The following is a 23,847-nucleotide window of genomic DNA, read 5'->3' as shown; positions in this document are numbered from 1 at the left end:
TCTCTCTCTCTCTCTCTCTCTCTCTCTCTCTCTCTCTCTCTCTCTCTTTCTCTCCAGTGACAGCTGGCCTCTGCTTTCCCGCCAACCGACCAGCTGTCCATACTAACCAGAGGTATTTGATAAGTGTGTGTGTGTGCTTCACATAACAGGCAGTTCCTTTCTGTCAGTTTCTATGTCTGTCTCTCTCTCTCACACACACACACACACACACACACACACACACACACACACACTCACACTTCACAGACAGGAAGCAACATGACACTCGTGTTAAAAGACGCCTCTCTTCTGCTACTGCAGGAAACAGTAAATAAAACACACACAGCCAACAGTATAAAGGTAACACACTGTCATGGTCTGTCTGTTTGCCTGTCTTTAAAATCTGGTCATCCATCCTGTCAGTCAATCTTTATTGGTGGTACTATGACATCATCTTCCCTTTTTCCCTTTGATGTGAGCGTCTGGCAGCTCTTCTTTGTTGGTTCAGACACGCTGGTCGATCGCTGCCCCCGTTAACACCGTCGTTCTTCTTCTACTTTCTTCTGCTCTAACCCAAATCCAAACTTTTGTCCACGAGAGGAATTTTGTGAAGGAAGGTGGAGCAGAGATTTTGGTCGTGTTTGTCTGTCTTTCAGTTAGCATGGTATGTCAATCAGATTTTAAGGTCAGGTCAGGCCAAGGAAAGGCCCATCCCATGTGGATGCAGATTCCATTTCTCTTACTATCATGTAGAACGTGGTCCCACGTGGTCCGGTCCCTCGCTTTCTCAACTCTCCCCAAAATAGTAGTAGCTAGCATTGTCACTTCACAGCAAGAGGCCCCGGGGCTAAACTGCCCTTCTGTGTGGAGTGTGCATGTTCTCACCCCCCTGTGTTGGCGTGGGTTCTCTCCGGGTTCTGCGGCTTCCCCCCACGGTCCAAAGACACGCAGCTTCGTTTGATTGATGACTCTAAATTGTCCATAGGTGTGAATGTGTGCGTGAATCATTGTCTGTCTCTGTGTGTCGGGACCTGCGATAGTCTGGCGTCATGTCCAGGGTGTGACCTGCCTTCACCCAATGCCCCCCCCCACCCCCCCCCCCCCCCCACCCCGCTTTGGATGAACAGTCATGAAACTCAAAATCATAGCCACCATCAGCCAATCGGCAGGATTTACACAGTCACGATGTATATTTTGAGCAAAAGTTCCAAATGCAGACTGAAAAGAAATCTCATTACGCTACACTGATACAGTCAACAGTAAACCACATGCAGAGTTGTGGCTGTACTCACACACGCACACACCCACGCATGCAGAGGAAGCCTTGTAACACCCGTTGTGTCTTGTTAACTACTTGGATTATCAATGCGAAGCAATGGATGCGGTTAAAGCAGCTCACTTGTTTATCAACACAACTACACACACACACATACACACACTGCTCAATTAGTTCCACTGGTTCAGGTCAATGGCAGACGCATAGCAACACATTCACACAGGGCATAAGGACACAGTGTACAAGGTGGCATGTGTGTATGTGTGTGTGTGTGTGTGTGTGTGTGTGTGTGTGTGTGTGTGTGTGTGTGTGTGTGTGTGTGTGTGTGTGTGTGTGTGTGTGTGTGTGTGTGTGTGTGTGTGTGTGTGTGTGTGTGTGTGTGTGTGTGTGTGTGTGTGTGTACCCGTGTGTTTGTTTTTATGTCTGACATTGAGATTTGAAAGTGTACCAGACCACCCCTGACTGAAACACACACACACACACACACACACCTCTGTTGACCCTGTTTCTCTTCCTGTTGTAATTATGTCAGTGTGTTTGGTCTGCAGACCTGTTGACAGAAGACACGCGTAACTCTCACACACACATAAATACACTGTTGCTTGTGTGCTGCTCTCTTTACCCCGCGTGTGCGTGTCTTCTCTGCCGTCACAGAGCAAAAGAGAAACAAACTATTTTTTTTAGGAAACCGAACCGTCCACTCGAACACAAAGTGTAACACTCCCATTTCAACATATGAGTCACATGTCACGACTGCATGCGGGGGATTGGGCGGATTGCTTTGATGCGTTCGTCGACCTGTTCGGACATTTTGAAACTGGCTTTCAGACCACTTTTGAAGAACGTCATCATCTCACAATGCAACACACAAAAGAAAGGGAACAATATTTTGCTCTCTCTTAATAAGGGGTGGGAGAGATTACTGACCTGCTGCATGTGAACCCAGATTTACAGTAACCAGGTTCCTGCAGTCAACGTATCCTCATACAACAGTTCGTATGGTATCTTACCAAAAATGACTTCTCAATTTATGCGTACAGCCTTTTCAAAATAAACTTCCATCCTCACAGGAAACAACTCAGTTAGGTTTAGGCAACAAGGTTATTTTGAGTTCAAAATACCTGCGGAAGTAATCCACGTTATCGCATCACAGGGACAAACAGCGGTCTACTGGCTGAGAGATCGCTGCTTGTTGGATCCATCCACCTCCACCTCCCGGCCAATGTGAACATGTTGTCTGATTACCTGCATAACCTGGTTTCACGAGTGCTGTTATACGTACTGATTCACACATCAGATAGTTCAGCCATCCAGAGGCCGCAGGTTAAATCCTCACCCCTCAGCACCAACACCTGACTCTTTGAGTCGCCTCCCCAGCTTTTCCACCATCCACCATCTAGTAACAATAAAAAAAAAAAACACGGTGACACTGACTGGACACGTTGTGAAGTAATGGGGTCGGGGGAGGCCCCGGCGTGGAAAACAAACCAGGAACAATAGCAGTGGAAAGGGGAACAGTTCAGCGGACTGTTGCATTAACTCTGTCGGTTTGTATTGTACGAAAAAGAGGGCAGGAATTCCAAAGGGAATTAATGTTTGTTATGGTAATGATTCCGTTAGATATGGCTGGATGGCTGCGTCCATAAACACACTCATTTCTCAGGCATGTGGCTGATGATGGCTGTTAATGCTGCTAAGTATGTTTGGCTTTCTTAGTCTTCGTCGCAACAAGCAAGCAATGAAAACAGGTAGGATACCATGGCTTTACTTTGTTATGCAGGCTGTTTTTAATACGAAGTTCGTAGCGTTACCCACGGAAATGAATGCACTGTTATTGCTAAATATCCCACGAGACCGATTGGTATGTAATCCAAGTAACCTTGAACCAGGACGGTCCCACAGAAACTGGTGTTTAAACCCAGGAGACCGCTGTTGGATTCCCGTGTGAAACGAGAAGTCAACTTGGATTTATTTGTCACGAAACTTGCGTACTTCAGTAACGTCACTTTCATATTTATTTCCACCCAGACCATGATTGTTCCCTAAATCTAATTAAGTAGTTGTGTTGCCTAAACCTAAAAGTGTATCTTGAAAAGGCTGTACGCATGTTACGAGCGGAAATTGATATTGAAATTGAAAATAAGGAGTAACTTTTTCATAAGATGCCCTACGACCCGTTGTATGAGGACACATTGTGTTGTCACACGATATGGAACAAAACCCTCCTGTTAAGTGTGTGTCTGCATCATTTGAAAAGCTTGTCAGGCACACAAAGCTTGGACAGTAGGTCTGAAGTTAGGTAGTGTAATGGGAAAATATGTTTTAGTATCATGGAAAGTTTTAAAAGATGTACAACTGAAAGTGAGAAACACAGACACTGATAAAACACGGCGGTGTCCTGCAGAAGTAGTTAATATGAACCCGGTGTCCTGTTTTCCTACTTTTGGTTGATCACATGCTCCCACACAAGAACGGGAAGTGAAGACACACTGTTTTCTTTGTCTGTATGGCAAGCTTGAGACAGACCTCAAAACTGTAACATATTCTCAGTTGAGCACACCTGGCAGACTCCAGATAATGAGCAGATCAAGACAGCCTTTGTCAAAAGACCTATACTCCCCTATGAATGTCTTATCTAAAGGCGTGAACCTCTGTCTGCATAAAATGATGTTGAATGTTGAACTTAGTCGAAGCGTTTACCACAGACTGCTGAATACGTACTCTGTTGTATACTCTTCCCTTGCAAGCAAATAAACGGAGAAAAGACAACTTTGAATCTTCTGAAGACTTTATTATTGATTTGTGAACAAAAACTCTCTTCTCCCGATTAACATAGAAATCTTCCACAACAGTAGGAAATTCAATTTTCAAATCAGGGAGACCACCAGCTACAGCATCGCTTCAAGGGACATGACTGGAAATGTTGAAACATCAATTGAAAAGGGACCACAGCCATTACGATCCAGTTCTTCACGAACATCAGCCGACGTGGTGGTTTCAGAGTTGTAGATATAATGAACTCAGCGCTTTTTGAAACATTTTTTAGCCTCCGCCATTTTCAGCCTAGAATAGCCGACGTGGTGTGCAAAGGCCTTTACAGTGGAGTTAGTCAAGGGAGGTTCAATCTGTTTTGTTCGGTTCAGAACAAAACCAGCCTGTTTATGATGTTAATAACTCGACAGCCAGACTCATCAGATATTGATTGTTTGTTTTCACAAGCTTTTAACGAGGAAGTGACGTACTGTGTATCACAGCCGAGGTGACAGCGGCACTCTCAGTGCCCTTCAGTGACAACCGTGATTCAGTGTAGTCCTGCAGCTCAGTGCAGTTACTCTTTAATAAAGACATGTTTTCACTCTTTGGAGTACCATCACAGCAGCTGAATGGGAGACTGAGCAGGACAATGAGGCTATGTTGCAAAATGTAAAAGGACTTTTATCCCCTCTGACCTCATATTATACTGTTCCACGGCCCAAATTCCTGCAATGCCACTGTGAGTTCTGCATAATGCGGAGAGGGGAAAAACCGGAGCTCATTCTGCTTTATGAATGTACTTTATTTTATCACAGAAAAAAAAACGTAACCCATTTTTCAACATTTTAAAAGGACCTTAAAGGAAACCTTTTCATTGCACTGCATTTCAACCACAGTTCAACCACAGTTCAGGGGTCAAACCAGGACCATACTCTCCATGTTCTGGAGTCAAATAATAACGTATAAAATGGCCTTTATTGAGTTTAGCATGTAAACCCCCCTCTATCAAATCAAATTAAATGTATTTCATGGTTCTGGAGGGGAAAGTCCAACACTGGGGACTTCCGAGTCTGTTTCCAAACAGCGTGGCATTCACAAGATGTTCTGTCTGGAACTCAAACCAGAGTGACAGAACAAACTGTGCTACGTGTCTGTAACACAGGTGCATGTGTTCGACATGCTTTTTTCTTCTTACTGTTCATTGACAGTTGACAGCATTTCAATGCTGAAGCCACTGAAACCTTTAAGACTTGTTTTCTTCCAGTAAAGGTAACATGTTGCGTGTCTTGGTAGCGTTTACAGGTGTATTGATGTTTTTCACTCTATTAACAAAACCGCTAATAAACCGTATGCCCCTCCCCCTGCTACCTGTCCCGACTACATGATGTCATTCAAAAACAAAAGAGCGTTGGCGACTGACAGCTGAGGGCAAAAGGTGCGCACAAACACACACACTTGCAAGCACACACACACACACACACACACACACACACACATACATACACAAAGACACTCGACAGCCCCAGTTAAAATAACATAGCAGTAGCAGCTGCTGAGGAGACTGGTCTCATTTAGTACCATACAACAGCTCTTAAGACTCACACCCAGACCCGGTGAGTGTGTCTGTGTGTGTTACTTCACGCTGTATCAGCAGACTGGGGCTGTCTGAAGTGAACAAGGTCCAGTCTGTGTCAAGCACACACACACCTTAACAACCGTCCACCAGTTGTGGCAGTTAACAGTTTGGCATCGGAGGTGTGTGTGTGTGTGTGTGTGTGTGTGTGTGTGTGTGTGTGTGTGTGCGTGTGTGTGTGTGTGTGTGTGTGTGTGTGTGTCGGAAAGGCCGGCATTTGTCCACACGGGCATTTGTAGTGTCTTTGCAGCATCCTTAGCATGCCCTGCACAGTGTCACACACTTGTTCGCACATTAGCGGATGCCCTTAAAGCTGCTGGAGCTTTTGTTTGTGTGATTATTTTTAGAGACATCCGTCAGCGCTTCGGGAAGCTTCCATTTGTAAACCCTCTCGTTCTGACTTTCACACTGAAGCTGTGGCGCAGGGTAAACCTGTATTTGCACTTGTGTGTTTTACTTTTGCGTACGACGGATTTCAATGACATAAAATAATAAACCACGTGTTGAACATGCTGTGCGTATCAAAAACACTGACAGTCAGCTTCAATGCGTGAACTAATCTGTCCCCCTGTTTTTAAGGCGATTTCCAAGCGACGTGATGAAATATTGTATGGATTATGTTCCCAGGGATTTGATGAAAGGAAGTCTTTTTTAACCAGATGCCCCGAGGGCTTGCTGGTCACTCTGCTGTTGCATCATAGTGAGCAGCTGGCACCAAGTGGCCCGCGTGTGTGTGTATGTGTGTGTGTGTATGTGTGTGTGTGTGTGTGTGTGCGATACGTTGCCAGATTCCAGGAAACAGGAAACTGACTGGCGGGAAAATTACAGCAGCGGGGGGGTCCAGGCTTTTGTCGAAACATAATCCAGTGGACACTCTTAACACTCTGCTCACCCACCACCATCCTCCTCCCCCAAACACTCTCACATACACACACACACACTTTTTTTCTTTGGACATTGTTCCAGGAAGCAGGATCGGCCGCTGCTTCCCTCCTCAAGAGTGAACTGAAGAGGGGAAGTCAGGGATTCCTTGTTGGTGGAGAAAGAGGGGCGTGTGTGTGTGTGTGTGTGTGTGTGTGTGTGTGTGTGTGTGTGTGTGTGTGTGTGTGTGTGTGTGTGTGTGTGTGTGTGTGCGTGTGTGTGTGTGTGTGTGTGTGTTACAGAGTGGGGGTTGAGTCCAGTTGGTCAACTGAAAGGATTTAAGGAGCCATACGGCCTGGTGGAGGATCAGAGGGAGGGAAAGGGAGCGTGGGTGTAGACCTCGATGACTGTATGGAGAAATAAACGGTCATAGTCGACGAGAGCCTTCATGTGTTTGCAATAGGAGGGCCTCACCATGCCGTCAAAGGAGCATTCTGAAAATCTATCTCTTGTGTGTCAAACACTTGAGTAACAGTGTTCAGTTACAGTGAATTTAAAAAAGCCATGTAATATATCAATAGAAAATAATGTCAATGGCAATTTCTCAAACCACTCCTATGATGTAATCCTCTTCTGCACTACCATCCACCGAGTCAAATTCCTTGTATGTGCAACATACTTTGGCAATAAAACGGTTGTGATTCTGATCCATATGCTCAGTATCTCCCAAACACTAATATCTTCCTCTGACACGTGGCTATGTTCGTTAGCTTCTTGAGTACAGAGGGTGGCGTATGATGTGCAGATTGTAAAGACCCCGAGGCAAATCTGTGAGTTGTGATATTGGGCCATATAAAACTTGACTTGACTTTTGTTAGCTGTTTATAGCTCACAGCAAATGAACATACACAGATATTTCTGTGTGCCATATCAATCACGGTTAGTGGCGTAGTCCAGTCTATTGGTTGAGTTAGCCAAGTTTTGTTTTGAGCAGCTTCTGTTGGTCGCAATCAAAATTTTGCAGAAATGTCTCCCACAGATCAGGGGAGCTTGGAGCGACACGCCTGTACTCGAGAGTTTCACCGAGCCGATTGAATGCAATACTAAACTGGTGGCCTATATTTATCATCTCGTCAAGTCTCACCTGTGGTTCCTGACCTGGATTCTGTTTTTACAACTTCTTCTAAACAGACAAATCCAGAAAAGAGTGTGGATATGCAGACAGAGACATGATCATTTCACTTTAGCACACAGGAGAGTGTGTTCTTTTTGTGATTGAAATAATAGCAAGGGGTAGAAGTACTATTAGAAGAGAGGAAGCTGGCTCGATGGATGGAATGAGGCCAAAGAACAAAGTGAAATGTCCTCCTTCGGCAGCTTGTTTCGTGACGTGGTTGTTTGTGTGACCTCACCGGATGATTTATCCACCTCTGTATAACAGTCCCTAACTGCCCGTGGTCACCATTCATCTCTCGGCTTCGGCGACACGATCATTTCTCAACTGTAGTCACCATTAATCTCTATAACATTTACACTTTAATCAGCCGTTTAAAAATCTCCTATCAGGGCTGGAAATATTTCCTGGCACTTGAGAAAATGACCCATAAATCAGCTGCTGTGTTCCTGTTGTGCTTTATTGGCATAAACAGAGTTTAGTTCACTGGGTACAAAAAGAGCAAAACACTCACTGTCTCCCAGCACAGCATCATATATCAGCAGCATTGAAGGATGGCTTATGAGTCAGCCCCTTGATACCCTGTTGGTTGATTAGCACCGGACTATTCAAAACTTGAAATGTTGAAGACAAAAAAACTGTGTTATTATTATAATTATTAGTTGTAAAATTGTAAAGCAGGATACCTAAAACTTAAATCTAATCAGCAGTTTAACAGCCACCCTAAACTCAGGCATGCTTCAGGTAACAGCAACAGCACTTGTGCTTTGTGTTACGTTACCAGTTACTGCTGCCAGCGGAGCGGACTGGCAGCTGAGTGAGAAACACTGTGGGGAACGAGTGGAGCGACGGTGGAAAGTTGTACCAACTCGAGGGCCGTATCCTCTCTTGTGTTGGAAACTGAGGCATCTAGTGTATGTGTGGTCTATTAGCAGCTAGAAGAAGTTCATTTTGAAAAGACTATGCATGTAAGAAGCTGAAATTGACTCGTAAGATATCATACGAGCCGTTACATTGAACTGCAAAGACCCCTGATGCATTTAATACCTCTCTCTCCATCTAATCAAGGCAGAAATACCAAGGAAATAATCTCACAAAAAAGGAAAGAAAAGCAAAATGTCAGCATTTGTCACAAGTTGTGAACTTGGACAATCACTGCATGTAGTGTTGGATTGTCGGTTTAGAAAGGTTACAATCATTTCCCGAGGCAGCATCCCAATTCCAATTTTATTGGAACACAAGAAATGGGTTTTTTTGTATGTGGCCATGGTGTAAGCGCAATACAACAGCAAAATCTCCCACACACACACTAGATGAGGTGGAGGAAACAAGGCCTGTGGACATCCGATGGCTACGGCCCTCATTCATATCAATGGAGGTGGCAAAGTGGGAGCTAAGTACCGGCACGACAAACAAACACAGCAGGTTACGACAATGGGCTGCGGCTCTGCAAACGGGGGCACTTACCATGGAAATTACCTAAAAGAGCCGACGTCCATGACAATGGGTAGGTGGGGAGGAGATGCCGATGAATGCGATGTGCACCGATGGGTTTTATTCAGTGAGTGAACAGCTCATGTGGAACTGCAACGTTACATGTAAGCTGTTGCACTCAGAGCAATTAGAGGGTGCGTTTGAAGAGCAACACACGCCTTTCCTGAAGTCAATTGTCCCGCTTGCTCTTTCATGTCCAACTGACTTTCTTTTTTTTTAGTATGCAGACTGAATATCCAGGAAAAAAACATGTTACTTTTGAGTTCACACCCAATGCAACTATCTGCACGGTTAGTGCGATGGGGGTAAGTGGCTTTGCAACAGCTGCAACATGTTCACATACTGCATGTTGTGTCTGTTACGCTGAAAGCTTTGTTCAGGGAACATTGTTTTGATTTCTTGTCAAGTTATTTCAGACGTCCACGGTTCCAGAGGTAAAAGCCCCGTTCATAGAACATTCTGTTGCGTTCACCACTGACGAGTTCAAGATCGTGCTTTGTTGTCTATCTCGCAATTGCCAGATTTCCCTCATCTACCTGCATGCATGTCTTTTTTATTGATGTCATTTTATGAAGAATACATTATTAATAACTTTGTGATTTTAATCTTATGTTCTGTTTTTTAGAGTGTCTTTGTAAGGGACCAGAGGTGAAAAATAGCCTTTTGGCTAACTCTGGCGCATTTACAGTGATGTTTTAATCAACATGCACTGTCTTTACCAAATAAACCAATAAATGAATACATAAATCAAACTCAAGGCCAAGTCATAAACCTACAGTATCATCAAATGATGCCGTTCGATTAGTTTGTTTAAATGTGGAGTGGATGCAGTGGCAGCTCAGCCATGTGAGAGTCTCCGGACGAGCTCATGTCCTTGATTAAGCCACAGAGGACAGTTGGATCCGATCCTGTGTGCTGGTATTGTCCATAATGCTTCACTGTGGTGTGTATGGGGACATATGGAGAAGCTTCTGGACAATGGAGCTCTTGTCCTGCTGGCCTCAACAAAGAGGCCAAGACGGGCTCAGGCAGGGGGCCGACAACCACGCTGGGGTGTGTGTGAGAGAGAGAGAGAGACATTATGTGTGTCTTTTGGAGATTGTGTGTGTGCATGTGACAAAGCAGAGAGTAACAGTAATGTTATTTTCATAATTACTTTATTAAATTTACAGCCTAAGTAAGTTTAGCTATACACTTACAACGTGTTTTTTCGTAGTTCTAGTTTATGTTTTCATTTCCCTTCCTCTCTTTTCTAAATGATTTGGGGGAAGTTCTAATCTTTTGCATGATTGCAAGTAATGCATGATGGTGCAGTGTGCAAGATCTGGCCAGAGTATATGATAAAACAAGAGACAGAATTTGAGGGTCATAGTGAAATTTGACAACACAAATATCAGAATCAGAATCAGAACCATTTATTGCCATGTACGTTGAACATACAAGGAATTTGGCGTGACGGGAGGTGCAAACATTTAACAATCAACAACAATCAGTGCAAGTAGAAACATATTAAAATTTACAAGAAATATGAAATAAAGTAAGAAAATGAAAAATAAATAAATGAAATATAAAAAAAGATGAAATATGAACTTTTCTCAAATAAAGAATATCCGCGTCACTCCCAAATCCTAATTCTTAAAGGGGCCGCACACAGTGGATGGAGAATGGACCTGACAGTGTCAACTTTATATCGTTAAGTATGATGATAGGCTATTGGATTGTAATTTGAAGGGGGAGAAAACATACAAACCAGAACGCACGCATATATGTAGCATGTTAGAGTTATAAATAACTTGTCCATGTGAGAAACAATAGTTTAATTTAATGACATCACCAAAATAAAAATATTTCTTTTTCTTTTTTTTTTTTAAAGCCAATAATGCCAAATTATTTGGGGGGGCTGAAGAACATTTGAGGGGGGCTTCAGCCCCCCTAAAATAGGCCTAACGACGCCCCTGGTTGATATTATGTTGAACAGGCAAACTTTATTAAAATATATTAACATTTGTGTAACTTGGAACTGATTTAAACATAATAACAGTAACAAAACCTTAGTTTAAATACAAAACAGTATTCTGCACCAAATAAATAATAATAATAATAAATAATTAAATAAATGAATAAAAAACGTTCTGCTAAAATGCCAATATACAGTAACAGTATATTCTATATCCAAAATATATATAAAAAACCTTTCCCAGTTGTGCAGCCAAAAAAAGACAAAAAAAATGAATCTATTCTGCAGCACTTAATAGGCTACAAATAAAGTGCTTTCCTTCTTTATGCAATTATTAGTAGTGCTGGGCAACGATTACAATTTTTAATTGCATGGATTTTAAGCGATTAATCGCGATTAATCTCATTGTTATGGCAAAGTTCAACAATGAATTCAAAAGTAGTGTATTGCACACTTTTATTTTAAAAGTACTGCTATATGAACAAAAGGGCAATAACATTTGGTTTGCAAACACTTTAAACAAATAAGGTTATTGTTAGCAGCAGTATTCCCTTTACACAGTAGCAGTTCTATCTCTTCACTATCTGTGCTCAGTGTGTGACTGTATGTGAAACGTTCCACTGCTGTGAAACAGGAATAAAATGTTTCAGCACGTTTCAGCAAAAATGTCTGTCTTCATGACAGTCAGAGCATGTGAATGCAGCTCTACTGTTCATCAATATAATGCTGTAACTCAGAGGTGATGATGGTTACCCAGCGATCAAAGAATAAACACACTTTACCCACAACTTCGGTGTATTTTCCCTTTAACTCACGAGATGCAGCATGTTTTATACTTAATGTGAATATAATTCATACATTGTTGGCATCTTATTCTGAAAACCGGATGTTCGTCTGAAGAAACCGGATGTTGTCTCACGTTAATCTTTCTGCTATCTTTCAAAGTCCTTCGCTCGCTCCCGATCTGTGCCGTTTGAATGAGTTTACCGTGAATTTGGTGGGGAAATATTGGTGGGGACAATTGTGTCTTTCCCAAACTTTGGTCGTGACCCTATGGACCCTATGCAAACCTACGCCCTTGCATAGACCACAGGTTTGTGGCACAAACAGCAGTTTTGGTGTATGCTTGCCCTGTTGTTAGTTAATAGTTGGCCATTTTATATATAACGGATGACTGTATATTTAGATTGTATGGACCCAGTTTAGTAGTGAAATGCTTTGTTTCAGAGCAGGTTACACATTGCAGCCTTGAGGGAACAGAAATGCCTGCTATCTCCACACTTGGATGTGTGTCTTGTCCATCCTCCAAAAAACAGATCCAAACCTTTTCAGATCATCTGTGAGCCGTCTGTTTAATCTTTAACTAATGTTTTCTGTTTCTGTGTCAGTCAAGTTAGCTGACAGATGGTACGTCTCATATTTGTGAGTAAACCATAATACTTGTACCCAACGCTGTGTTATTGTGTCGTACCAGCCTCTGTGAACCCGGCTCCTCCCTCGTCTCCACCCAAACCACTGCTAACCGACATACCGTGTGACATTTCCCAGCCAACAACATACACCACCATCATCATGTGACAATGTAGACATAAAAATGAATGGTGTTGGTGTCAGTCCCTAAACCTGATCAGAGCTCTATTATGAAGGTCTTCCTTTCACAATCTACGCAGTGGTGCAGAAAGGATTCAAATGAATTTGCCCCAAAAAAATAGCTTGGCTCATCTTTTTATTTTATGGAACCTGTTCAAAGAACATTTAAATGTACGTTTGTATTTCACAGACAGACATGCGGCACTTCCTGCGTTTTCGTATAGAGCTGCGTGTCAAAACTCAATGCTATTTGAGAGCCGACCAAAATTGTGACCGTAACCGAGTTGAAGGCAAAAGTTTTTCTTGGTCATATTCTTCATCTTGTTTACTTATTCTCTGCTCAGACATTACCTCATTTAAATACGTTTTCTTTTTTTTATTCTAAAAAGCAGTTTATTTAGAAAGGAAGGATGTGTGATCAAAGAAAGGTATCGAAAAGTTTTCAAGTAACCACAACTATTTCAAAACCTAACACTGTAGAAGCAGAGTGGCAGTTTTCCAGCACAACTTCGCTTACTTCCAAAGTGCATTGACTACGTTTACATACACACTAATATTCCACTGTTACTCAGAGTATGACAATATTCTGAATTTGACACGGGGTCATGTGAACAACAAATTCCGTTTGGATATTCTGAATTAGGCCTCATTCAGAATGTAGCATTTTCTAATCAAGACATGTAGGATGTGCCGATATTATTCAGCTTTTATGTTCTTTTGACATGTATACAGCGCATTCAGAATAATGCGTCTCATTTTGGCCTTTTTCACTACATTTAGCATCCACACGGCCTCTTTCCTGTTTACGTCGTCAGGAGACAGCCATAAAAACAATAGCTCGACGAAACACAGCTTGCAAAACTTGCAGAGCGGTGATAACCAGGGCACACACATGTCGATGTGAATATTATCGTATAGAATGTTCATTTTCTTTTGTCGCATAAAGAGCTCCATTGAAATATTGTTCTTTTCGGTATAAGGTATCACAGCGATGCGCTGTTCATATTGAGCGTTGCCACTGCAAGACCTACACCCACATACACCTACCGCCTCACACACACACACACACATATCACACACAGCCACAGACAGTTATGTTGGTTATGCAAGAGCAGTTGCTGTGTCACTACATCCGACCACAACAACAGAGAGACAGAGAGGTAACTGAATAATTTGCATGATCGATCAGAGAAAATACAAGAACACACAGGTAAAGAGGGGGGGGTGATATTTGAAATGTGTCTACTCTGACGGTCATACATTTCTCGAATAATTTGAATTTTGGAAAGAAAGAAATGTGTTGAAGAGGGTAGACGGTAAAAGAAAGGGAAAGAGGTAGACACAAGTAAAGAAAAAGTAGAGAGACATAACGACAGTGCGTCTGTTACCAAACCAACCGACCACAGGGAGGAAACCACACGGGATCACAGTTATTTAACCCCGAACACACACACATACACCGCAGTAACGTATCAGTGAGGCGTTGTGATAAGAAATGTCTGTTGCGTGTTTTACAGTTTGTCTTTGCAGCCTCTTTAAAGAAATGAACCGTCACTCAGTTTGCACAGCCACAAACAATCCAGACATCAAACTGTCGATTTACTTCTTCATTCTTTCAACTTGGATAAATATTTCCCTGGTTGCATTTCCTGATAGATTACTTACATACTTTTGCATGTGAAAACAACATGCGTCCACACATTCACAAGATCGCATCTGCTCCTAGTTCAAATCAAGAACAACCTCCTCTTCCTCACTCTGTTTCAATATGCAAACAATAACCGGGGCATACAATGGTGATTTGATCGCAGCTCTTAGACACTTTGACACGCTTTTTGTACTTTTTCATACACTTTTTATTTTTCTCCACCAAAATACAAGTATGTCTCGCTGTGTTGTTTTTTTTCAATTGTGTCACGTTCGATGCCACAAACACACAAAATGGTAAGTAGGCCGTGAAAGTGTTGCAGTGGTTACGTATCCTTTACTTATTCAGTCTTCAAACTCCCAAACCAGAGTTGGTGATTGTTGGAACAGTGGAAAGACTTACTAAGACAGTTTTGGTCAGTTTCAATTTGTTTCTGTCTAGTTTGAATGAAGTGTGTTTTACAATTATCAGAGAGGTAAAATGACTGTCTCTGTCAGTGGAGTCTGTTTCTGGCGGCTGTTTCTTTTCACATCTCAGTGTATTAAGGGTTTATTTTGACAGAGCCAGTCGGTGATCGTTGGAACTGTGGAAAGACTGACTTCATTAGGTTTTTATCAGGATTGAATGAAGTGTGATTTGATAATCAGCGAGGTAAAATGACTTTGTTGTCTGACTGGAGTCTGGTGGCTTTGAGGGGAGCATACTAAATGCATGTTTTATAGGTTAATAGATTGTCATTATTGTCACTGCCGGCCGGAGCTGGAGCCGATGAATACAGAGTCATTCGTCCAGGAGAATGAATGTTGATTGTAACCTTTCCCATTGAAGACAAAAGCCAGATGTTAGTGTGTGTAAGTGGGTTTTTTGTCCAGTAAACAAGGGGCTTAATGTGTCATTTCATTGTATCGTTTCAGTATTACTGCCCGAGTCCTTCAAACTGTAAACACTGCAGTGTTTACACTTCCTCTCTGTTGGCTCCTGGACTCCATGACGGCTCAACACCCGACCACAACATCAACACCGTCTGAAACGTCCCTGCAGCGTCCATACAGAGACACAATGCACAACACAAACAACTGATCAGCAGTAGTTTGAAATGCATCGTAGCTCCCATTGTAAAATGTGTCAAATGGTACAAAACACAACAAGTTCAAACCGAGTTTCAGTGCAAGTCAGAGTCTGAACTTTAACCGGATTAGAACAAACAAGCAAATTACTCTTAACTCTCTGGACGGGACAATTATTATGAGGAAAATACACTTCCTGGTTTATTTAGAATTTCTAAACATGCTTCTGTTACCATACCTCCAACACTGCTGCACAATGCTTTAAATTGCTTCTTTTGATTTACTGTCTGTTTAAACAGGTTCAGACAAGGGTTTCTTTGAAATTGTACAAAAAGTTGTTTCTCATTTTTTGAGCGTTTTCCTCCGAAAGTTTAGCAACGCGGTTCAATTGTTCACTTGATACATGCATACAGTCTTTTCCAAAGTAAACTTCTATCTTCACAGGAAACAACTTGGTTCGGTTTAGGCAATAAAACTTCTCTCGTTAGGAAAAAGATGGTTGTTTAGATTACAATATTTACGGAAGTGGCATTACTTCCATAAAGGTGTCATCTGGAACCGAAAATGGTTCTTTAGAGTGATGCCATAGAAAAAACATTTCGATTTCCACAAAGAACCTTTCAGACCAAGGTTCTTTAAAAAAGCATTTTCTTAAATGCTTCAAAGAGCCATCAAAATATGGTTCTTTGAGGCATCATGTCTAGTTCTTTGAAGAACTTAAAAAAAGGATCTCTAAAGAATTGTAAATTCATACCATCCCGCACCATCCAATAACTCAAACATGAATTTAGAACCCTTTAATATCCCAAAGAACCATATGACAATCATGTAGAAATATCCAACAGATAAAATGGTTCTTTAGTGGGTGATGGTTCTTCGTGGAACCACACAGTCTTTTAAAGAACCAGTTAAGAACCATTATTTTTCTCTGTGTAGGTACGGAAGTTAAGTGACAACTAAATCAAAATTGAATTCTGGTCTCACACAGGACACGAGAAGAGGCCTCCTGGGTGAAAGTCCGGTGTTTTGGGTCTCATACAAATGACAGTACATTACTTTTCGTAGGTATAACTATAACAACCCTGTCATGGGTATCTAGAGAGTCCATTTAAAAAGATAATGTTTACCCACCCAAGTGATTGGGAGAGCAGATCAGATTTACATTCCTTTTGCAAATATTGTCAATGCGTTCGATTCCCCATGTGACCATGTATGCACCAGACACGCATCTCTCTGATCCAAAACAGTGGAGCTGTATTACTGACAGATCTACAAGTCTCCAACAGGTTTCCCCTTTGAGTTGTTGTGGCTGACTTTTGTGGCTGGAGCACAATCATGGACCCGAGTTAGAAATCTCACATTCACACTTTATAAACCAGTTTGGTCTCAGGAGTTACTGTGGAACAGTCAACACTTCTCCACCCTGCCAGCTTTGATCCATCCTCGCTGACCTCCATTTGCATTTGAACACAACAACAAGCTTTGAAATGGCAAACCGTGACGATGAAAACGTCACCGCTGAGGGAGTGGATGGATCACCACTGACCCACATGTCAGGACTTGTTCTTATCTCACATACGTGGATGTAAAATATGAAGCAGTGACATGTTAATTCATTTAGTCTTGAAAGGTATTCTATATCTCTTCCTTCTTTGTAATCATGTTAGTATTTTTCTTTAGTTTTTCTACTTTACTATAATTTTTACTTTTTCACTGTAAAACATACAAACATTGTCGGAATGATAGAAGCATGAACAACATTAGTAAGTAAATGTTAACAAAAACGAAAGGTGAAAAGTGTAGTTTACATACAGCAACAAAAGACTTGCTTATATTGTGCTTTGTGGGTCAGCATGCCAGCTTATGTAGACAACCTGTACGTTACAATACCTTTGACATACACAATACATATATCACTTTGTCATTGTATAAGTTGTACCTCTAAGGCATCTCTGACTCTGAGAAATGTTTCAGAACTAAAGCTCTACTCACAAAGCCGGGTGTGGTACGCCTTGATCACACCGTCAGTCTCACACATTCACACTCCGTTTACACCTGTGGGCATTTTAGAGTTTCCAATCGACATGACTGTGGGAGGAAACCGTAGCCAATAGCTGATGTGATATGGAAGACAAACTCCACACACAAGAAACAATTCATTCAGATTGTGTGCTGCTAAAGTAGTACTGGATACCATGGGTTAGAATTCAACTTTTCCATCGAGTAGAGACTGAATAAAGTATCAACAAAATGGCTTGAACAGAATATTAAAACTGGTGTTTATTGCAGAAACCTTGATGCGTTCAGTTAGACTACATTTTGTTGGTTTCTTGAGATGTGATTTCTTAAGGGAAAGACACTAAAGGTGAATAAGGTCAACTTTTTAAAGAATAGATACCACCATGAAACTTCCATTGCATAAAGTCAGGTTCAAAAGTCTTGTTTCATTTTGTTGACATTAGAGTTAAAGGTTTTTGCAGAGGGAATCTCTTTTTATCATTCCATAAATCAAAAAATACTGTGAACAAGCTTTCAAAAAAAATCTATTTTCACCATGTTTTTGTGAATAAAATGTTGTATAAATCATGCTATGAATGATTTATGAACAAACCCTTCTGTGGAAACCTTCATAATATAGGAATGAAACTGTAAAGTTTGGTGTATATATGTGCTACTGAACGGGAGTCTGAGAAAAAAACTAATTTAAAGAAAAGCCATTGAATATATGTTTTGTAAAACTACATACATTTAGAAGACATTGAATATGGTAAAAAAAAAAATTGATGTATCGCCATGAAACTTCCCATGTACATTACTTACATTAAGACAATTACTTTTTGTTTTACAAGTTTTCTGAAATGTTTCAATATGCATATGAGGCATATAATCCTGCCCTGTTAAGCACTTTATAAATAAATCTTACTACTTACTTACTTACTTACTTATCTTGTGCTAACTTTTGGTGAATTTAGGAGAAATCTACAGATGCAAAAAGACAAAGTAGTGAAATAAACAATAGGTACTTTGGATGTTTTCTTTTCATTGGTCTGAAAGGAGACAAGATATGCAAAATAGGACAAAATCACAAAATCCACCGGTGCATGAAACGCAATGTTTTGCTTGTAGTGTCTTGCCCTAACGTATTGTTGTCAGGAATCCATGTGATGAAATATTATTTTGTCTATATCAACTGCGTTGATCAAGTTGCACAATTCTTCTACCATATAGCATGTTTATTTCCTCACTTAATCAGTTTAACGCAGTGTAGATGAAAGAATCCGGAGGAATAAACCTAACATGTAAATAAGAGTTGTGACTCATTTGATGTCAAATACACTTTTAACCAATTTGCTGTATATTTTAACTCCACTCATGACGTTAAATGTGTTTTGGTATGTGCAACACTAGGCATTATCTCCTTAGCGGGATCGATCCTAAACAAAGTGAGGGGACGGCCGGTTAAAAAAAAAGAGAAGAATGCATCTTTAAGGATTTGGTAATGAATGGGTAGAAAAGTGGCTTCATTCAACTCCCTCCTCTTCTTTCTGTGCCCACCCTGCCCCCCAGCACACCATTACAATGCAGGACCCCATCCCCCCCCCCCCCCAGCACATACACATTAACACACACTCCCTGCCCTGCCCCCTGAGGAACACAGGCAGGGGGGTGGGTGTGTACTGGTTGGTTTCCCCAACTATTTAAGCGGATTCCAACAGATGGCTGAGGAACTTTCCTCCGAGGGGGTCACGTTGCTCTCTCTCTCTCTCAACTCTCTGTCTCCTTCTCAACGGACCTGACTACTCCTTCAATTCTCACCCCTTCCTTTCCCCCCAAAAACCTCTTTCAACTCCTGGGACAAGCAGTTTCTTGACTGTCAGAGGGCCAAACTTAGATATCTGAGGTTTTCCCTTTTTTTCTGCCATCTCCGCTCCCCAAAGACCAGAAACGTTTTGTCCTCCCCAGCCTTCCTCCACTGTGGGACCAGACACACAACTCCTTCACTTGCCGTGGACGGCGGAGCCAACCATGCCCTCCGACTTTCTAACGCCTTTCCTGGAACTGGATGAGGAGTTCTTCAAGGTGAGAGCAACCAAAGACAATTTCAACCTTTTATACTTAACTGCCAACATCTGATGGCTCTCAATTCTCAAAAACATAATGAAATGCATAAACTAAGACCTATTTAACAGTTATTTTCTGGATGTAACTCGTGGCCTCATTATAATAATGCAATCATTCATTTCATTGTTTTCTGTTGGTAAATGTCTTTTTTATTATTTTGATTCAGGGCTTTAAACTATTGCATACATCACAAGAAAAAAAGTTGAATTCTTGGATGGGGGGATTTGTTTTAATAGGATTTACTAAATAACAAGTTTGAAACCACAAGAAAAGTTTTGTAGTTTCACATATTTATGTTTTTTGGGTTAAAAACTAGCATGTGGTTTTCTTTCATTATCTGAAAAGAACGAACAACCATCATGTTGGAAACTACAACACAATAAAATGCTTCATGGAAAGTGATGGGTTTTTGTCTTTGTGCATGTGTATACTTTGCAATCCAGTTAAGCCCATGAAACTGAAAATGAACCTGTTATGAGGCCTGATTTACTGCAGTCTCAACATTAAAACATAGTCTGGTTGCTTTAGGTGCAGCTTTAAAATCTCCTTTCAGCTCGACTTGGCCTAGCCAGTCTCGCTCCAGTGCTCCAGGAATGTAGAAAGCTCACATCTATTCTTCTCCTCTCTCCTTTTGTGTGACAGAATTTCCGTGGCCTGGAGGCGACAGATGGCTCGTCAGCCGGCTCGTCAGCCGGCTCGTCAGCCGGCTCACAGCCGCAACGGCAGCAGCACAGTCAGAGAGTCTTGGGCTTCCAGCGTCGCCATTCTCTGTGCCCCGTGACCCTCCCCAACTCCAAGTTCAACAACAGCAGCAGCAGTGGCAGCAGCTCTGAGGTGACCGATGGAGCAGCTGGCTGGGGGCTCAACGTGGCCTCCAGCCAGGGGTGGAGCGGGGAAAGTCAGCTTCCCCGCTCCACGCTCAGCCACATCCCCTTCAGGGTCGACCGCTCGGTCAGCATGATCGAGGGCAACGTCAGCGGCTCGGGAGGCATAGAGGACCAGATGGCTAACCTGTCCCCAAAACTGCTGCTCCCACCACCGGGCTTCTCTTTCAGCAACGCGTCCCTCTCCTCCATCGCCTCCCCCTTGGCCTCCAGAGCCCTGGCCCCCTCGCCTCACATCTCCACCCGGTACAAGACCGAACTCTGCCGCACCTACGAGGAGAGCGGGACCTGCAAGTACGGCGCCAAGTGCCAGTTCGCCCACGGCATGGACGAGATGAGAGGCCTCAGCAGGCACCCCAAGTACAAGACGGAGCCGTGCCGCACTTTCCACACGATAGGCTTCTGCCCGTATGGGGCCCGCTGCCACTTCATCCACAACGCCGACGAGATCCTCGACGGCAACGCCGGCGCACCTCCACAGAAGCAGAAGATGAGGCCTCCTCTGCTGCGCCACAGCCTCAGCTTCGCAGGGTTCTCCTCTTCTCTGCAGACTTTCCAACCAGTTGAGGAGTTGCAGCCTTCCTCCCTCCTCTTCACCCGGGCCTCCTCCGTCTCCCCCCCTCCGTCCTCCACAGGGAGCCCGGAGCTCCTCTCACCTCTCTTCCCTGAGCCGGGGGCCCTGAAGCATTGCCCCTACCCTTTCTCCGGGATCCCTGACCTGGGTTCGGACGCCGGCGATTTGGCTCTGCGATTCTACGCAATGAACGATTCTGTCGGCAACAGGTGTCCCGCCTCCGCTTTCGCCTCCAAAAACCCGAACCTCACATACCACCTCCCCCAGCAGCTGCCGGTCTCCCTGAACGTCCTGGCCGGCCTCCAGCGCTGCTCGTCGGCGGACTCCCTCTCTGAGGAAGGCTATACCTCCTCCTGCTCCCTCAGCTCTTCCTCCAGCGGCACAGAGTCGCCGAGTTTCGAGGGCCGACGCCTCCCCATCTTCAGCCGGCTGTCTGTCACAGACGAGTAGGGAAGGGTTTTACTGTAGGGCTGGATTTCATCGGGGGGTAGACAGTCTAATTGTTTTATTCAATGTGACAAGGATCTGACGTCGGGTTTTGTGTCCGGTCCAAAAACAAGATACAAGATACAAGTCCTAAAGGGTTAAAACATTAGGTATTCAGCTCCTCCCTAAATCTAGCCTGGTAAACGTACCTAACTTTGTGCATATTGCATTCCTCATCCAAGCAGTTGTAGCGCTGCTCAGTGTTTGTCCAGTTTTAGCTGACTTCTTTTTTGTTTCTTTTCTGTTTTATTGTATTTTTTATGAAGTTATCTTTTGTGCCATTGTTACTGCTGTATACTGTTGTATACCCATTTTTTAGAGAATACTTTGAGGGTACTTCGCATAGCTCGATATTTTAGCCCATATGCTATTCCTGCTGGGTGGGTAAGTTATGTGAGAACTTTCCTTTACCCTGATTTAAAAAGGATTTTTAAGATGAATGCTGTTTGGTCCTGGTGTGCTATCCACTTTTTTTTTCTTTTCACTATAGCAATGTTGTTTTTTTAACAGATCTTATTTGTACTCTGTACAGTTTATAGTGACACCAGCCTGCAGCACTTCTCCAGTCATATTAGGGCTCTCCAAGTGTGTAAACCAACCTCTTATCACTGTATGCTGTCACTGATTGATTCATTGATTGGTTGTATGGCCGTGGCTACGTGATTGTATTGGTCAGCCATTTTTACTGCCTGGCAAGGATTCAGCTTCACTGCCTTTTCAAAGTGTAGACGACCCACTGACTCTCTAGTTACCAAAGCTGATGTTAGACTTCCCCCTAACCTGCTAGTACTGTTAACGCCTCTAGCCTAGTCTTTAACCATGACCGGTAAAACACAGTGTTCGGATTATAGCTTAACACTTTCATAGACTTATTTATTGCTTTTTTTGTATAATTCGTTGAGTTTGCTTTGTGGTTGTGTCTTATGCATTGTTTTTTATAATACCAGAGAAATGATGCATCACTTATGCATTCATGATGTCCATCTGCTTGGTTTGTGCTATCCAGTAGCTTTAAGAAGGCTCGCGGAGAGGAGGGGGAAAAGGAGGAAGAAAAACATTTTTGGCATTCTATATGTACGTATGTTGCCTTATTGGCTAATAGGCCTGGCAGAAATCAGGACTTGCTGGGTTCTCACAGCGAAAGCAGCTCCACGAGTCGGTCATCTGCAGGGCCCTCCGTCGGTGGCACGAGCAACACTGCTGTCGTTGTGAGCATCGAGCGAGTCTACTCTCCTCTCCATGAAGCCTCACACCTCTGACTGTAATAACCTTTTTGTTCAGCGCTGTTATCTAAATACAAAGCAAAGCGGTGGGGGAAGAGGGGTTCGCCACAGCGGCCAATAAAAACCTGTAATGGTCGACAGCTACGCAGCTATCAAATGAAATGTTGATGCTAGAAAATTCGGTTGTGGTCGTTGTGTGTGTAAATCCCTGCTGTCTTCTTGTTAACAGGTGACCTTTGTTTGTAGTTGATTTTTATCTATCGGAGTTGCCTCGATGACAATGTGTTTGTAGGTCCACCTCTGTTGCACGCTAGCTAGCTAGCTAACTCTCCGAGTGGCAGGTTAAATCAAGCGAGTTCAAATGAAACCAGGCAAGATCGGCATTGCTTGTTTTCCATCGTGAAGTCAACTTAGACTGCCTCGAGGAGTCCGGAGACGCTTCTCGTTGCTGTAGTTTATTGTTAGCTTGACCCGGCAGCAAGCCATTTTTTTGTAACTTTTGTTAACTTAAAGCCTTATTTATTTTTTTGTTTTTCGAAGCGAAACCTATGTTGTGATGTTTGATATGTTGTTTTTTTTTACATAATTTAAGTGCATTTATTGTTTACATTCCATGGGTTATGTTGATATCCTAGCTCTTCATCTTAATATATTGTCCCCTTTTATTTCAAAATAAAAGTCTTTGAAAAGTGAGTGCTCGGCTGTCTTGTATCTCATTGCACCGTCATATCATTGTGTTGTATGGTGCACAAGAAGTGTGTAGTTATTTGATTAAATCAAGGATGTTTTCCTGTAAATTAGGTTATTCTTATCTTGAGTAACTTATGAGTAAAATAACTGAATCAAACTTCAGCAAAATAGCATGCAACACAATATACAAAAGAATAAAATCCAACACTGACAGTCAGACAGCTCTAATTCTGATCCACATCAACCACACAGAGTGTTTCCCCCTGTCCATGCTTAAGCAGAACATTAGTCCCCCTCTGCTCACTCTCCTCTCTGCAATACAACGTTCCTTAGCTCTTACATTTTCATTCAGTTTTCTTTAACATCGTGCCGCATGACTCTGAGAGAAATGATCAGAACCCTGACTCAGCAGTGCAGTTAGAGGCAGCTATACTC

General features: G+C 42.6%; 1 protein-coding gene across 1 annotated transcript; it reads left to right on the top strand.

The window, feature by feature from the left end:
* Positions 1-19,191: 19,191 nt before the first annotated feature.
* LOC116400150 (mRNA decay activator protein ZFP36L1) lies at positions 19,192-23,410 on the top strand. The gene is made up of 2 exons (XM_031877842.1): positions 19,192-19,513; positions 20,198-23,410. Exons 1-2 carry the CDS (start codon positions 19,460-19,462, stop codon positions 21,461-21,463), a joined length of 1,320 nt encoding a protein of 439 aa, XP_031733702.1. The 5' UTR covers positions 19,192-19,459; the 3' UTR covers positions 21,464-23,410.
* Positions 23,411-23,847: the final 437 nt, after the last annotated feature.

The sequence above is a fragment of the Anarrhichthys ocellatus genome, unplaced genomic scaffold (genome assembly GCF_004355925.1).
Source record: "Anarrhichthys ocellatus isolate YVR2014 unplaced genomic scaffold, GSC_Weel_1.0 scaffold151, whole genome shotgun sequence".
Classification (NCBI taxonomy): domain Eukaryota; kingdom Metazoa; phylum Chordata; class Actinopteri; order Perciformes; family Anarhichadidae; genus Anarrhichthys; species Anarrhichthys ocellatus.
The sequence above is the reverse complement of the archived record's forward strand: the minus strand, read 5'-3'. Positions and strand labels throughout refer to the sequence as shown.